This window comes from Schistocerca cancellata, chromosome 9, assembly GCF_023864275.1.
Source record: "Schistocerca cancellata isolate TAMUIC-IGC-003103 chromosome 9, iqSchCanc2.1, whole genome shotgun sequence".
Taxonomy (NCBI): Eukaryota; Metazoa; Arthropoda; class Insecta; order Orthoptera; family Acrididae; genus Schistocerca; species Schistocerca cancellata.
Genome location: NC_064634.1, coordinates 216,669,593 through 216,687,474, shown reverse-complemented (window position 1 = coordinate 216,687,474; position 17,882 = coordinate 216,669,593). Strand labels below are relative to the sequence as shown.

General features: G+C 41.2%; 1 protein-coding gene across 1 annotated transcript in view; it reads right to left on the bottom strand.

Moving 5' to 3' along the window:
- LOC126100300 (endocuticle structural glycoprotein SgAbd-5-like) overlaps positions 1–16,474 on the bottom strand; it is a 50,012-nt gene extending 33,538 nt beyond the window's left edge. The window contains exon 1 of the mRNA XM_049910908.1: positions 16,442–16,474. Coding sequence (XP_049766865.1) covers positions 16,442–16,456 — 15 coding nt within the window. The 5' untranslated portion in view covers positions 16,457–16,474. The remainder of the gene's footprint in view (positions 1–16,441) is intronic.
- Positions 16,475–17,882: the final 1,408 nt, after the last annotated feature.

Genomic DNA, 17,882 nt, shown 5'->3' with positions numbered 1-17,882 from the left:
GCCGCTGCCCGTCAAGAGGCCCCAGTGTGACCATGCCGACTCCGAACTTAGAATATTTCCAGGGCGCCATAACTCGCCCGTTACCTCACACACCTCCACTTACTAACATTCTGGCTTGTCAGAATGTTCAGAAGCAGCACCCTTCAGTTCATACAAGTACATACAAAATAAATGTCAGTCAACAGAATTAAGTGATTAAAACGCCAGTCCAAAAGTGTTCACAAGACTTTTGTAGTGGTGTGGGAGCAGCATGAATTTCGAAATAACTTAAACTAACACAAATTATGAATGATACGGCATATTAAATAAATTTCTGCATTTCTGTTATGCATAAATAATATTTTGGACAAGAAATAATTTTTTTAAATGCACTTTCACTTATGTGTCATTTTGTAAGCACTTCTTGTGCCACTCACGAAGCGCTAAGGCTCTTTCTTGCACTAATTTTTTCCATCACACTAAACACGCTCACACGGATTTTAGCACGAAGTTTTGATCCACTAACAGTCTCTTGACCAAGTGCCTCGCAGAAATCGTATCTCTCTGAATTCCGAGCTCCGTCATTTATCGTGATAAATCTGTCTACAACGAAAACCAAAAGTAGAAACCCCCAACAAACCATTTCCCAAAACCAATCAGGATGCTCGCTAAAGATTTCCTCCAGCGGAAAACGATACTTTAGAAACAAAGTCACAAGTAAAACGACTGAATCACAGTAAGCTCAAATTCCCGTAAGTTCCATTTAACTGACTTTAATCAAGCCTTCCTACCTCCACACACCAAAAATTGCGTGCACATAGAATTACAATTTTAATACCTTTCAAACTGACCACTAAGTTCTTTGCCACACTCTTATACAAAGCATAAATCAATACATATTTTACTTAAATCCACGAGGTCACTGATCACCACACACCCTCAAGGCCATACATAACCTTTAGAATAATGTAATATGAACTGTGAAAAACCTAGTTTATGAAACTTCATATGGGTGTTGGTTGTATCATACTGCTGTGTGGTCCATGATTTGGTGTAAGAATAATGTAACATTTGCATGATTTTGAATGGTCGTCAGAATTGCAATTTAACCCTCTTCTCCACTCTTGTACTGCTCTAGAGTGAGCTCATGGATGAGACGCTAAATTCCCGTTCAGGATGGAAAAGGTAAAATTGTGGATGAAGTATTCTCGCGGTTGCCCTCAAACGACTCAGTATCGTCCACCATCCATCTCGACACCGAGTTTTCGCTCTGTAATTACCTCCTTCGGCGGAACGTTGAGAAGGAACCTCGTTTGAAGACACTGAAAATCTGGCTTCTGATTAGATTATATGTTGGTTGAAAGCATTAGGTCTGACATTTTCGATACATAAAACTCGTCGCCTTTCGTAACGAGTAAACAGTCAGATGTTAGCCAACGTCAAATGTTACAAGAAAACAGAACATCTACTTTTACGTAATTCGAGAGATCTAAAATAATTCCTGATTTCACTGTATGAAGTGATGTACCGAGTAATGGAGAGCTTTCGTATATGAAAACAAAGTTAAGTTCTTCTATTTCTTCATCATCCTTTTAAAGCAGAGGTAATCTTCAGACATTTACAAGTAGTTGATTCCACTACTCTCTCACCTGCAGATGTTCATGGAAGTGCTGTTAGGGTCTATTTATGTCGTAGTCGGTTTGCCACTGTGACTCAACAGAACGTCTCGAATGAAAAACAGCCCACAGTTGCACTAAATTACGTTTATTTTAAACCTTGACCATGGTTTCTGCTATAATAATATAGCCTTCTTGAGAAGTCTTACACACTAATAAATGAAAAATGTTTTAGCCCAGCGGCTGCGTCAAGACCAATAAAATAACTTCAACAGACATAAACCTGTTTGGAACATAAGTAAAATTACATGTGGCACTGTATGCCCTCCGCCACTACCCCTGTCGCCACCATGATGGAAATAATCAACAGTGCGTGTTCATACTCATCTAATACAAATATTCCTTTCTTCTCGCTCATCTAGATGGTTGAAACAAAGACAAAATCTGAGAGAAAAATACGAGCTCGTGTTACGAAAATTGACAACAGCTACGTAAAAAGCGGTGCTCGAAACATATATCTTTTAAGCAGAGAGCGACGCCTCAATCGAACGGCGTGTAAGTACAGTGTAGTAGTATTAATCAACAGCGTTTAGTAATGTAGATAAGATATTTTAAATGGGGCCAGAAGGTATCCGAAATCACTTCCAGGGCCCATGACGCGAGTAAAACCTGTGTAACCTTTAATATACCCTTGTTTAGTTAAGTTTGTGCCATGTTCAGCAACACAGTTTTCCGTCCTCACTCAGCATTACGCTTAGCGACTTGTTGCGCTGGTGCCGCAAGACGAAGTGTTTTCCGCGCACATGACTGACTTGAGAGGTGATGGCACCATGGCGGAAGGAGCTGTGGATAGTAGATGGATATCCAAAAACAGGAACCTCCCTACAGCTTGCACACCAAAGAGACGCACTTGGGACCTCACTTTTAAGCACAGGACCGTTGTGTGGACATAAAGAACCCATTGATGTAGTCGGTGTCCTTTTACGGGCTAGAGGACGGGATTAAACTGGAGACGCCGACAAGTGTTCCACATTAACAGTGTGTTTTATTACCCGACAGCAATAATTAGTCCAGTCGAGTGATGGAACACAAAGTATAGTGAAATGTATAGGGTCTGCATTAAGTGTATCGGTGAACAGCAGTATTTCACACGAAAGAACCATCAGTACAGTACAGCGTACAATGGTTTTCTTTAAAAGCGACGACCATACGCAATTTCCTATCTGTACCCTGTAAGGGTTACTATTTTGTATGTGCTATTGCACAGAAGATGATCTTGTTATTAAGAGCACATGCTGAAAAATAAGGCCTTTAAAGTTACAACTTCTAAATCTTTTTAAATCGTAAACAGTTGTTTTGTAACATTCTACAACGTAATTCTTCACGTCTACATATTTACATAGTCATGCAGGCGATGAATACATTTCTCCCAACGAGAGACCTATTTGGTGATATCGTCACTTAGAATGTCTGCTGACGGTTTTATAACGTCACCTCTCGTTGCACCGCTTCGTCACTATTAAAGTGAAGTACTTGAAGGTTTTCTTTAAGTTTTTGAAACAGATGTAAATCGGCGCAAGTCTTGACTCTATAGAGGATGAACGATGACAGTGAACACAAGGCATCGAACTGTTGCAGATGTTGCAACGCTCGTGTGTGCTCCATGTGTGAACGAATTCGAAACTCGACTACAGAACGTTGTTCTTCACGCATAGACACATTTACGTTATACACTGCCACGTTACACGCTACAGTTTGGAGGCCTCTGGCTGCAGATGGCTCAAATACACTAATAGAAAACAAGCGTGACACTAAAGCCGTCGGCACACGGACCGTGCATCCGAACGTTGAGCGTTGAGCGTGCCAAGTTTCTGACGTCGTAGCGTGGAATAGCACGTTCGGGAGTCTTCCCGAACGTGCAGGGCAATATCTAGCAGGTCAGATATTCTGAGCGGGCGGCTGAGCGTTGACCAATGAGATGGCATAAGGCCAGCTACGTCACATGCACGCCATCTCCCTTCAGCACAGAGTTGTGATGCGCCGTATTGGCATTCATTTTAAGCCTATACGTAGATATGCCGTTTATGAGCACCAGCAAATTGAGAATTACTCGAAAACCCGTTGTTAACTGTGTGTTTCGTTGCAAAAAACATAACGAGAAACATCTTATTCGTGGCAAAAGTATTATTGTAACTTGCGCGTTATGAGAGTATGCCATTTGAATGCAACGACACATGGAGGATCCTATGTTGTCAGTGAAGCGTAGTGAGTAGCATTACCAACTTCTACCTAGCTGCAAGATATAAATTTGGTTCGCGTCTCGCGCTGTCTAATTTTTTCCCCCCTTTCGTGTAATAGGTTCTGACGCATTATTATTAGTTTAATATAAGTTTATACTATAGTATTTGATGTGATGTAAATATAAGTGCACCTTCTTTTGAGGAGTGAGTTTGTTCGATTGGCTTTATCTACAGGACAGCTTGCGCTACTTTTATAACGATATTTTGCTCCTTTTTCTTTTACGTCTTGTAATTCACATGTTGTAAAAATTCTGCTCCTGGGTCCGAACAGTGATCATGTAAGAATGACCTTAGAGTTTTGCTAAAATGTGGGAATGCTGAAATAATGCTTATCTTATGTGGAGAACTATTACAAATTTGTATCACACTGTTTGTAATAGAAATTTTGTAAGTCTGTGTTCTTACTTATTAGACATGGTACTTTCCTTTTCGTTTTAAAACATTTACATGGATATTGAAGTTTTTATTTGTGTATATTACATATAGAACAACGCGACTGGCCTATGGGTAATGGAGGAAATGTGCATTTTGATATAGTTAATGCGGGAATTTTACGCGCACCCGTTTAAGTAAACAGTGTGATTTACGAGCTAGAAACATACCGCAATTGCCACTGGAGTGCGTTGTGATCCCGTATAACACGTTGGGGCCCACGTACCGTATGCAAAAGTCACATCGTTCCTGAGCGTTCAGCAGCACGTGGAACTTGGCACGCTCAACGTTGACGTTCGACAGCGCGGTCCGTGTGCCGACGGCTTAAGGGATAGTGCGATATAAACTAAAGTGGATAGACGTGTTTCTACATCTGAAAGATTATTTAAATTTCGCGCCAGTCACATAAGAATGGCGCTAATAGTGCCTCTATGAGGATGCAAATCAGGTTTGCTTTAAATACACGCTGTAACGGTAGGGAGCGTTGGTTATCTTTCAAATTGGAAGTGGGGATTTTATGAGAGTCAAGAATGTCTTTAAGGCTACAGTTTGTGGGATGGAGTTCCAAGCCTGTTGCACATCGTCGGTCAATTACTGCTGTTCACCCATACACTTAATGCAAAGCCTATACACTTGATCTAACGTTGTGTTCAGTCACTAGACTGGTCTAATTACTGCTGTCGGGCACTACAACACACAGTTAACATGGAACCCTTTTTGCGTCTCCAGCTGAATCAGAGGCTGAGACGGTTCTGCGACTGTGTGGGCTGCAGATTCCTCAACTTGCGCCATAGGGTGGTGGGGTTTCGGTTTCCGCTGGATAGGTCAGGAGTCCACTACACGCAACAAGCGGCTACACGGGTAGCAGGGGTTGTGTGGCGTGGGCTGGGCGGTTTTTTAGATTAGATGGCCTTCGGCAAATACAGAAAGGACAACAGCCTCAACGGGTGCAGGGGCAAAGTCAGGACATGCGGGGACCAAGCAGCAATCGGTATTGTAATTGTAAACTGTCGAAGCTGCGTTGGTAAAGTACCGGAACTTCAAGCGCTGATAGAAAGCACTGAAGCTGAAATCGTTATAGGTACAGAAAGCTGGCTGAAGCCAGAGATAAATTCTGCCGAAATTTTTACAAAGGTACAGACGGTGTTTAGAAAGGATAGATTGCATGCAACCGGTGGTGGAGTGTTCGTCGCTGTTAGTAGTAGTTTATCCTGTAGTGAAGTAGAAGTGGATAGTTCCTGTGAATTATTATGGGTGGAGGTTACACTCAACAACCGAGCTAGGTTAATAATTGGCTCTTTTACCGACCTCCCGACTCAGCAGCATTAGTGGCAGAACAACTGAGAGAAAATTTGGAATACATTTCACATAAATTTTCTCAGCATGTTATAGTCTTAGGTGGAGATTTCAATTTACCAGATATAGACTGGGCCACTCAGATGTTTAGGACGGGTGGTAGGGACAGAGCATCGAGTGACATTATACTGAGTGCACTATCCGAAAATTACCTCGAGCAATTAAACACAGAACCGACTCGTGGAGATAACATCTTGGACCTACTGATAACAAACAGACCCGAACTTTTCGACTCTGTAAGCGCAGAACAGGGAATCAGTGATCATAAGGCCGTTGCAGCATCCCTGAATATGGAAGCAAATAGGAATATAAAAAAAAGGGAGGAAGGTTTATCTGTTTAGCAAGAGTAATAGAAGGCAGATTTCAGACTACCTAACAGATCAAAACGAAAATTTCTGTTCCGACACTGACAATGTTGAGTGTTTATGGAAAAAGTTCAAGGCAATCGTAAAATGCGTTTTAGACAGGTACGTGCCGAGTAAAACTGTGAGGGACGGGAAAAACCCACCGTGGTACAACAACAAAGTTAGGAAACTACTGCAAAAGCAAAGAGAGCTTCACTCCAAGTTTAAACGCAGCCAAAACCTCTCAGACAAACAGAAGCTAAACGATGTCAAAGTTAGCGTAAGGAGGGCTATGCGTGAAGCGTTCAGTGAATTCGAAAGTAAAATTCTATGTACCGACTTGACAGAAAATCCTAGGAAGTTCTGGTCTTACGTTAAATCAGTAAGTGGATCGGAACAGCATATCCAGACACTCCGGGATGATGAAGGCATTGAAACAGAGGATGACACGCGTAAAGCTGAAATACTAAACACTTTTTCCAAAGCTGTTTCACAGAGGAAGACCGCACTGCAGTTCCTTCTCTAAATCCTCGCACAAACGAAAAAATGGCTGACATTGAAATAAGTGTCCAAGGAATAGAAAAGCAACTGGAATCACTCAACAGAGGAATTCCACTGGACCTGACGGGATATCAATTCGATTCTACACAGAGTACGCGAAAGAACTTGCACACCTTCTAACAGCCGTGTACCGCAAGTCTCTAGAGGAACGGAAGGTTCCAAATGATTGGAAAAGAGCACAGGTAGTCCCAGTCTTCAAGAAGGGTCGTCGAGCAGATGCGCAAAACTATAGACCTATATCTCTGACGTCGATCTGTTGTAGAATTTTAGAACATGTTTTTTGCTCGAGTATCATGTCGTTTTTGGAAACCCAGAATCTACTATGTAGGAATCAACATGGATTCCGGAAACAGCGATCGTGTGAGACCCAACTCGCTTTATTTGTTCATGAGACCCATAAAATATTAGATACAGGCTCCCAGGTAGATGCTATTTTCCTTGACTTCCGGAAGGCGTTCGATACAGTTCCGCACTGTCGCCTGATAAACAAAGTAAGAGCCTACGGAATATCAGACCAGCTGTGTGGCTGGATTGAAGAGTTTTTAGCAAACAGAACACAGCATGTTGTTATCAATGGAGAGACGTCTACAGACGTTAAAGTAACCTCTGGCGTGCCACAGGGGAGTGTTATGGGACCATTGCTTTTCACAATATATATAAATGACCTATTAGATAGTGTCGGAAATTCCATGCTGCTTTTCGCGGATGATGCTGTAGTATACAGAGAAGTTGCAGCATTAGAAAATTGTAGCGAAATGCAGGAAGATCTGCAGCGGATAGGCACTTGGTGCAGGGAGTGGCAACTGACCCTTAACATAGACAAATATAATGTATTGCGAATACATAGAAAGAAGGATCCTTTATTGTATGATTATATGGTAGCAGAACAAACACTGGTAGCAGTTACTTCTGTAAAATATCTGGGAGTATGCGCGCGGAACGATTTGAAGTGGAATGATCATATAAAATTAATTGTTGGTAAGGCGGGTACCAGGTTGAGATTCATAGGGAGAGTCCTTAGAAAATGTAGTCCATCAACAAAGGAGGTGGCTTAAAAAACACTCGTTCGACCTATACTTGAGTATTGCGCATCAGTGTGGGATCCGTACCAGATCGGTTTGACGGAGGAGATAGAGAAGATCCAAAGAAGAGCGGCGCGTTTCGTCATAGGGTTATTTGGTAACCGTGATACCGTTACGGAGATGTTTAACAAACTCAAGTGGCAGACTCTGCAAGAGAGGCGCTCTGCATCGCGGTGTAGCTTGCTCGCCAGGTTTCGAGAGGGTGCGTTTCTGGATGAGGTATCGAATATATTGCTTCCCCCTACTTATACCTCCCGAGGAGATCACGAATGTAAAATTAGAGAGATTAGAGCGCGCACGGAGGCTTTCAGACAGTCGTTCTTCCCGCGAACCATACGCGACTGGAACAGGAAAGGGAGGTAATGACAGTGGCACGTAAAGTGCCCTCCGCCACACACCGTTGGGTGGCTTGCGGAGTATAAATGTAGATGTAGATGTAGATGAATCCCACCCATTCGCCCAGGAAAAGACACTGACTACATCAATGGCTTCTTTGTGTACACACATCGGCCCTGTGCTGACCATTCGTGAGGTGCCACGTGCGGCTCATTCGTTTGCGAGCTTTACGGAGGGCTCCTGTTCTTGGATGTCCACCAACTGGCTGTACAGCTCCTTTCGCCATGGCCACAACGCCTCTCAGGTTACTCGTGTGTGCGGGATTACCTCTCGCGGTACCAGCGCAACAAGTCGCTAAGGGTATTGCTGAGCGAGGACGAAACAATGCTATTGCTCAATATGGGACAAAGTTAACAACATTTTGACAAATTATAGGTTCACACGTTGCACTCACGTCACAGGCCGTGAAAGTGATTCCTCAGTTCGTATACCTTCTCGTCCCATTTAAAATTTATCATCTACGTTAATAAACGCTGTTGATTTATGCTTCTACTTGGTATTCTCGTGGCGTTCGATAGAGGCGTCGTTCTCAGCATAAAGAGTCAGTGGATAGTAGTATCGCAGTGGCACGTGTTTTGGAGCACCGGTTTTTTCGCAACAGCTGTCACTTTTCTTAACACGATAACGTATTTTTCTCTCAGATTTTGTCTTTGTTTCAGCCATCCAGATGAGTGAGAAGAAAGGAATATTTGTGTTAGAGCAGTATGAACACGCATTGTTCATTCACGGTGACACGCTATGACAACGACAGACCCTAACAGCACATCTGTGAACAACTACAGTTAAGAGAGAGTAATGGAATCAACTACTTGTAGAACACAATGCATGCGTGTTTGCATACTTGCATTCAACATTCACGCGGTTACCCCAGTTATTAATGTACAAGCTTATCACACGTTAACATTATCTTGTGATGTTGCAATGTTAATCCGTTAAATGTGTTACCTAGACAAAAGTATTCCTGGAACTCCATTGCTCTATATTACATTTTGGTGTTGAGGTTTTTTCTGTGGATATGAAGAATAAAGATGTATAATATTAATAGTGATTGCTTTATTTATAAAGCAATAAGATTTCACATAAATAATTTGGAGGGTTGAAATAAATGATAAAAATTGCCGAATGGTTGCATGATTTTTAATTTTATAAGCCTTAATCACGTTTCAGTACCACTCGGTGTATCTTCTTGCGAGGAAATAAAGTCACTTGACTGGCATTACAACAAAATCATAAGCATACATTATGAGCTAAAACACTCAAGTCAAGTAGCATTTTCTCTCATAATGTGTGCTTTTAATTTTAACGTAATGGAAGTTATTGCTTTATTCTTTCTGCAGAAGATACACCTAATGGTACTGAAACCTGCTGCAGCCTTATTACATTGTACTTGATGCAGTTGACTATCATCATTCGTCATCTCATGCTCCAGGCATTGTCATTGTCCATCAGTATGTGGTCTGAAGATGATCGTGTGATGATCGAAACGGGTCACAGTCTAATAAAGGTGCCTTGTGATGTAGACTGCTATAATAATTTCAAAGATTATATTTTGATCAGTGATATCTCTAGTAATGTTTTCTAAATTAAAATGTGTTACATGTTTGGGTCCACAAATTGCTATTTCATCGCTACTATACAAAGGAACTATGATTGACGCAAAATATATTTCGTGTATAAGTACATTTTCACAGCGCGGATATCGCATTGCCGGCCGGTGTGGCCGTGCGGTTCTAGGCGCTTCAGTCTGGAACCCCGTGACCGATACGGTGGCAGGTTCGAATCCTGCCTCGGGGATGGATATGTGTGATTTCCTTAGGTTATTTGGGTTTAAGTAGTTCTAAGTTCTAGGGGACTGATGACCACAGATGTTAAGTCCCATAGTGCTCGGAACCATTTGATCCATTTTTTTTTGATATCGCATTTTTACGTTGTTCGTTTGTGATACGCTCTTGTAATAAGGACAAACGCCTAACAGGTGTCGGAATACGGCAGCAGGATTATGGCTTATTGAAATACCTTATTATTAAAGGAAAAAATTTGCTGTAAGAATCAAAGACCATGGTGAATATTTTTGTGAAGTAAATGATCTAGATCACTAAATAAACGTCTCTGTTTATAACGTCGTTTCGGCTACTGTCATTATCATATCCAAATCAGTTTCATTATCATATCCAAATCAGTTTCATTATAAAGTAAAGCCTGCACCACATGCTGAAATTAAGTCAGTTGAAGGCCCGATTAGGCGTAGGAGTTATTGATACTACACTTGGACTTTATTTTATGAATTCGAAATTTTGATCTGATGATGCCACTAGGCAAAAGGACATTACAAATCTATTAAGCGATCTAGACTCTTTTCTTAAAAATTTAGCAATTTTGTGTTTATTGTTTCTTTATGTAGTTGCTCGCTTTGGGCTGGATCCCACAACTGTCATATGACTATTGACTCTCTGAGTTCAAGAGGACCACACTCAATGCCTTCCAAGATCTCCAAGGCCCCACGCGATTGGGACATATGAGATCAGGGACACACAGCCCATTCACGTTTTTTGTCACGATACGGACTGTCTCTGGTAAAAAAAAAGTATTCACATGGAGAGTGCGACGATGTCTGGAGCACCAAGAAATACTGTTGGCTTTGCGATCACTGTTGCGGCTCCACGTGACGTGACGGCGTGGAGAGGCACGATGGCAGTGGTGCAACAATGAACACAGGGATAGCATCACATTATCTTATCAGATATTCCGGCTCTGCATACAGCATCACATGGGTTCCGAGAACAACGGCAATTTGCATCCATCATTATCATCGGGACCAATAACCTAGGCGTGAGATTATGCGATTCCTTAGAGTACACTATTATCTCTGGTTTACATAGCCGGTAATTTTAACGGCATGTAGTACGCGTCAGATGTGTTAAGGCCGGCAGATCTCTTTCAACAAGACAATGCAAGATTACTTCTTGCTTAAGTTGTTTTGACCCATCAGTTCAACTGTTGATCTGGTTGTCACGTTCTCTAAATCTCTCAACCTTTGGAAACATCTGGTCATGGGTTGTCGAGCGTTTGCCATGCTCCCAGTCATTCTCTATGGTTGAGCCGCATGGAGGGACCCGTATTGGTCATCAATACTCATTTTGACACTATTGCCTACGGGTTTAGATCCATTTCTGCTGATAGGTATGATAACGCTGCATACTAAATTTAGCAGCCTATATGCCTCCATATCACCTTCAACTTTAATCGTGTGTGCTTCTTATTATACTGTACACACACTATAAGTAAAATTTAGCTATTTACTATGGTTATTTGTGTGATTTTTAGCACTGTATAAAAATAATAGTATTTACAATTATAATAGCTGTTAGATCTTCATTGGGCGCTACGTTCACAGGTAGGTAGCAGATGAATTCCAGAACTGTAGAGCACCACGGAAATCAGTTACCTAGCGCTGAACAAACACTGTATAAGGAAGGAGAACCCAGACAGAAAAAGCTTGGTGAGTTGCAGCTTCAACGTTGGAAGAACATCACAGATTCCAATGCAGTCCATTGCAATCAACAAAATTTTTCCCGCTTTCTGGAGAGGCCCATTTTACCCTTGTAGTAAGTACAAAATACATACCGACTGAAACGGAGGGAGTTGCTTAAAGAAGCCTTAGAGGATCTCAGGACCGTTCGTTGAGGGAGCCAACATGCGAGCTGACAGTGGTGGACATGAACATAAATGTCTCTCCTCCCCCCCCCCCCCCATGCATCACAGGGAGTACCCATCATCTTCAGCACACACACTCAGTCACTATCTGCGGTACTTGTATAGCAGCTGGACGACAATCAACTACAGATCAGGAGCCACCCAAAAATTGTGACAAAATTTGAGTGCGTATGAAACAGAACTGTCATAGATGGTCTGATCAAAAGCATCTCGACATCCCAACGTACTGTGTAACCGACGACTAGGTGTCACGAGAGGCAGAGCCACCAATGTTTGAGGAGACGGTCAGGTATTGTGTGGTCAGTAGAGAAGCAGTAATAGCAGAATGGGTCTGGTCTGGAACGCTTAGTGACTTCGAAAGTGGACTAGTGATTGGAATTAACCTAAGTAGATATCTGTCATTTCAGTCTTTCTAAAGCTGCCATGTAGAATGTTGGTGATTTAATTACGAGGTGACAACGCAAAGGAACAACCACAAAAAAAATGACAGCAGCCACACCTCATCTAATGGTAGAAACGGGCCGTAGAGCAATGTAGAAGGTAGTTGTGAAGAACTGCAAGAAATCAGCAGAAGGAATCAGTCATTTCCAACGAGCTACCAGCAATCCAGCTAGCACAACGAGTATGGTTAAGCAGTTGAAAATAATTGATAGCTTTCATAATTCCTTGTAAGCCACAATAACTGTAGTTAATGATAAGCAATGTATAAGCTGGAGCGAAGACCGACGTCACAGAACAATCGATGACTACAAGTGAGTGATTTAGTATGATGAATCACACTGTAGCTGTGGTGATCCGATGGAAAAGTTTGGATTTGGCGAATGCCTGGAAATCACTAACTTCCTTAATACCAACAGTGAAGTACAGAGGAGGTTTTGTTATGGTATTAGGGTGTTTCTGCCGTAGCGGCCCCTTATCAGTTAGAGGACCCGCACAAGCGATAAGCAAGATGGACTGCCGACCTTCTTTCAAGAGCGCAGAGTGAAACATCGCCAGTGGATGTAAACATCTACAGGCTTTGCGAATAAACATGGAACTACATCGCCAAACATGTGACAATGTTCCAACAATCGTGACTCACGTAGTACTCCGCCGACTCGGTCTTATAAGCACACCCGGATAGTCAGACTAGCAGTGTTTACCTGCTTCTAGGGACAGCTCCAACCAGTACTTACGACCGCTCTAGCATAGTATACACTCGCCATAACATTCAGTAGCACGCTGTACATTGTAATTCGTAGAGATGATTTTGGTCATTATTTTCTTTCATTATGTAGTTTCCTTATCTGGTTTTGCCACCACAAGAGTTGTGGGGTTTTCATGTTCTTGGGTTTGACAATTAGAGCATGCCTAGAAGGCATTTTTTAAAATTATAAGAAAGTGTGTTCATACTTGGCTGTTAGTTTTTTCATGCCGAACGCAGGACATGACATTTTCGTTGTTAGCGCGTGGTCCCACTATTAAGCTTAAGAAAACGTTAAATATAGAGAAACATGAACACATTTCACAGTATCGTGTACTGAATACAATGCAGGCACAGTTCGGAGACGTTGACTGTTTGTTTCAGCGTGAGACTGCACACTGTGGTGAGGCAGAATCTGTGAGACAATGGTCTGCGGACAGTAACATATCTGAAACTGACTGGACTGCCAGGAGTCTCAACCTGAACCCAATGGAAAACCTTTATGGAAATACCACATTTAATTCGCTCCACACCTCAGCTTCCGACGTCACTACCTTCTCTAGTTTTGGTCCTCGAGGAAAAATAATGGACTGCCATTCCTCTGCAGACATTCCAACATTTTACGGAAAAAGTCCCCAGCAGAGTTCAAGGCGTCAAAAGGTGAAGGCTGGACACACCCACTAATAGGAATCCCCATACTTTTGATCACACAATGAATAAGAGTTTTAATTACGTGCCACTACTGGTCAGTTATTAAAATTGTGTCAAATTACAAAGCAGAACTACGTGTATAGTTAAGTGACCAGTAAAGTAAAATGATCATAACTAGGGACGTTTGTTCGAGCATCAGAGTACTAGGCATGGTACTACTGGAGATGGTCTGGCCTTGCCTTCTTCCAACTTTTGGATCGACCTGTCGGCCAATTACAGAGAAACTTACAGTTTAACGTGGACTCCGAAGTACGGTAAGTCCATCACAATTAGAAATCACTGTCAAAGGTAAGTAGCAGAAAATTTCCTGTGCTGGACAAAAGTTGAATCCGCGACATTTGTCCTCTGACGTTAAACTACTTGTCCATCGATGTGAACACAACAGACATTTGCGCACAAGCGACGTCCTGTTGTAACACGAATACCGATACCAATAATTCTTCTTCATGAACCTTGCTGTAGGCAGACTCATAATGTACAAAGAGACTGCACTCAGAAGATAGGTAAATACGGGAATAAATCAGATGACGTAGATATTATGTGAAAAGTTAAGTATATGTCTACGTTATACCGGTTTTTATTGCGTTCTTCGGTGTTACTTCAAAACGAACTTGGAAGAGCTTGAGTGAACTAAAAGTAAATCCTTCTCTCTGTTGGCCATTACATAAGGCAGTCGTTGGGAACGCCTACGGGTTAACTCCGACATACTGATAATATATTGCTTGAACCAGTATCTTTAATTCAGTACTGTGTTAATTAATAATAACGATCCTATAAGTTTAAAAAAAAATCTGCTATGATGTAAAAGAATTTGCTTATTAACAGGTAAGCCATCGAAGGTTTTACAAGAGTATTATCCACAAATATCTATATTAAATTAAGTTGTAATGAATTGTTTATAACGACATTCTAATGAGGATATATCTATTATAATGAGCTGCTTAAATAACATTGTTATGAAACATCATCGTGGGTGATCATCGGATATTAGCCTCGCTGCAATTTCTTGCAACGAAAAGTACGTTACCCGAAAATACGATTCTATAGGACACTATCTAACGCAAAAATGAGGAGTGTAAGTTTCTCTCCTCAAGTTCTAATGACACAAAGTAAAGGATTGAGTAAATAGACGTGTTGCTGTCCACGACTTCCAAATTCATAAAATAAGGAGAGATAAGAGAAACTTTTAAGAATTTATCAAATATGTTTCTTTTAAAACTAGAATAATTCTCTCCAAAACCTAGAAACAAAATACTGTTTTGTAGTTATTACCTGTTACCCATGAAATATCATTGGTACTGTAGCCTCTAATGTGAGGACTAAGCTGCTACTTTTAGTAACAGACAAATACTGTTCAGGATGTCAGTGAACATACCGTTTGCAGATATTATTTATAGTTTCTTCTGCTTATGTTCGTATTCTGGTATTAATTATAGCATTCGCCTGGAAAATGTAGAAATGCAGCTTGTTGTGTATTAACCCTTTGAGTCAGAACAACGGAAAAAATATATACATTTTTAACAGGATTAAACTTTATCATCATAGTAAGCAACAAATAAGAGAAGAAATTGACAAAAGTAAATATGTTGTTTTAAGGAGGTGGTTTCACTTGGGAACCACTGGGAGATAGTTTAAGCACCCGTCATTTCATGTTATATATTTGAAAACAATTTCGTGTTTCTCCTAGACACAGTCCCACAACTCGAAACTGCCTTGAACTCATACCGCCTAAACCAAATTATATCCGTAAACAGCAAGCAACAAGGGCCTAAAATTTAATAAATTTATATCAGACATACGCATGGAGAGCTGCATCGAACCAGTCTCAGGACTGAAGACCACAACGACAACATCAAACATACACATTACGCCAGTGATTTCATTTCGAAACTATTCTTGAAAGTGTTGTGCAAACTTAAATTTGTGTTACAACAACTTTGAATTTATTTACTTTCACTGTCAATGATCTCCTCAGTATGACCACCACAGAAAAAATCCGCACGTCACAATCTCTTACAATCGCGTTGCATTACGTCAGAGCCGACCGTTGCTCTAACGCTGTTAATGACGGCTACGATGTACCACTTTCGAAGAAGGGCCACTGTGTATGATTCGAAGTCTTCGATTTGTAATAGCATCGGTGGTTTCATCTGGAAAGCACTGGTACTTCAAATTTAAAAAAGTCACAATCATACCAGTGATTTCTATCTCAAACCAAGATTTAATGATTATTAATTTTTTAAATTTGAAGTACCAGTGCCTTCCAGATGAAACCACGGATGCTATTACAAATAAAAGACATCTAATCAGTGGGGTAAACGAGTGTTTACGTATATTAGGTACGATAGCAGACTTAACACTAAAAGTAATGGAAATCCTTTAATGTGTCTCTCCAATCAGAAGAGTGTCCCCTTTCTACGTTTGTAGCAGAAACCATTTTATCCTTTTCGTTAACTAAAGCGCGAACAATTTGATAGTTGCACAATGAACCTGAAACAGCGTTTCAAGCAAGATTGTGCAATTCATTCAGTAAAATGTCTTGGATAGGTCACAAAAAAGAAGTTTTAAGCCAAGTTGACCCACTACGATGTACTTACTTGTAATAATTTGCTATGTGAACGCGTAAATGGTGTTCAGCATCTACAAGTCTACTGAAATTCAAGACGACAGGCCTGCTCTACGACACCTGTGACAGTAACAGTAGCGAACAGACTTTAACGTAATGAAGGCCACCACAAGAGAACCAGCCAATATCTCGGTGACTCACCCTGGTGACGACCATTTCCTCTGGATGCGTCTGGAGGACTAATGCACTTCGATACACGCGCCGTATTATATAAGGCCTTCGGAGGGCATCGCCCCCCACTCACCAGTATGCACGTATGGACCGCTCTAGGCATCTCCAAGGCGCTGTTCCGGAAACTTGTTTGTAATGGCTTCACTTTTTATAGCCCTTGTGTTTGGGCTAGCTAACAATACGAAGCTTCCGATACACAGTAAACTGCAGGTCTCGGCTATCAGAAGTTAATTCTAAGAATTGTTCGATTATGGTAACAAAAACTCGACAGCACAAGTCTCTACTGAAGAAACAACAAGTATAGCAACTCCCAAAACTCAATGCGAACGTACAATCTGTTTCGCTGTTGACTAACATCGCCTGCCTGTTTACCGCTAGAGAAGTGAGTAACAAAGTATGCGAGAAATCTACATAGGAGTCACCATATCCTGCCGATGACTGCAAAAAAGGAAGTAGAGGAACGCTGTTTGAAGACAGCTCAAAAGTTCCGGAAGATATCTGCATTTTATAAAATTAAGAGCAGTGTCTTGCAAAAAATCACTGCTAGGCCTTTTATTGACTTATCTTACAGAATACCGATGTAGGCACGGGTGTCATATTTGGAGACGCAAAGCCGTATTTACTTCTTTGAAACAATCGTACACAACGTCTTGTTGCAAGACGGCGATTTCAGCTGGTGACCTGGGTACACCACACGTACGTTACTAAATAGTAGGTGCGAATGGCAGTTCAGGGCCTACCAAAAAATTGTAATTAGAAAATTTTACTTAATGAGTAATACAAAACAGTGAATGTTCTACTGTTGCTCAGAATTTTTGCACCATATAATGTAGGGAGGCTCTAATAAATTAACAACAATCAAGGACAGATAAGTTGGCCAGTCTGTAGTCTTTCACACATCTAGATGACATGAAATCAACCCACGGAAATCGAAGAAAAATGAAAATAAAACAAAACATTCTTTAATACTTGAGCACTACAGTGGACGATACAAGTTCCCGTAAGAAAACTGACCGTTACGTGTTTGTCGAGTGCATCAAGCTCTCCTAATTGGCTTTCTTGGTGACCCCAAAACTTAAGGCTATGGTTTGCAGAAAATGGTTCCGTCGAAATGTTTCGGTGTTCAGTGAGAGACTATGTAACACGACTTTTATAATGGATACCAGCCACTAACTTGATAATATATTCTCAAAATACAATTTTGTCAAATGATGTCATGGTTTGAGACTGTGGCTGTTATTCGAATAGAAAAGTTGATAGTGTTGAGACAGCAATCAGCCAAAAATTTATTTTAAGTTCCTTCGTTCAAAAGGTACCGTTACCTGTTTCGAATCTTTACAGTTTATCGTCAGACGGCTTTCATGCTTTCATTGGACCATGTGGTGCATTTTTTACTGATTAGTTGTCCTAA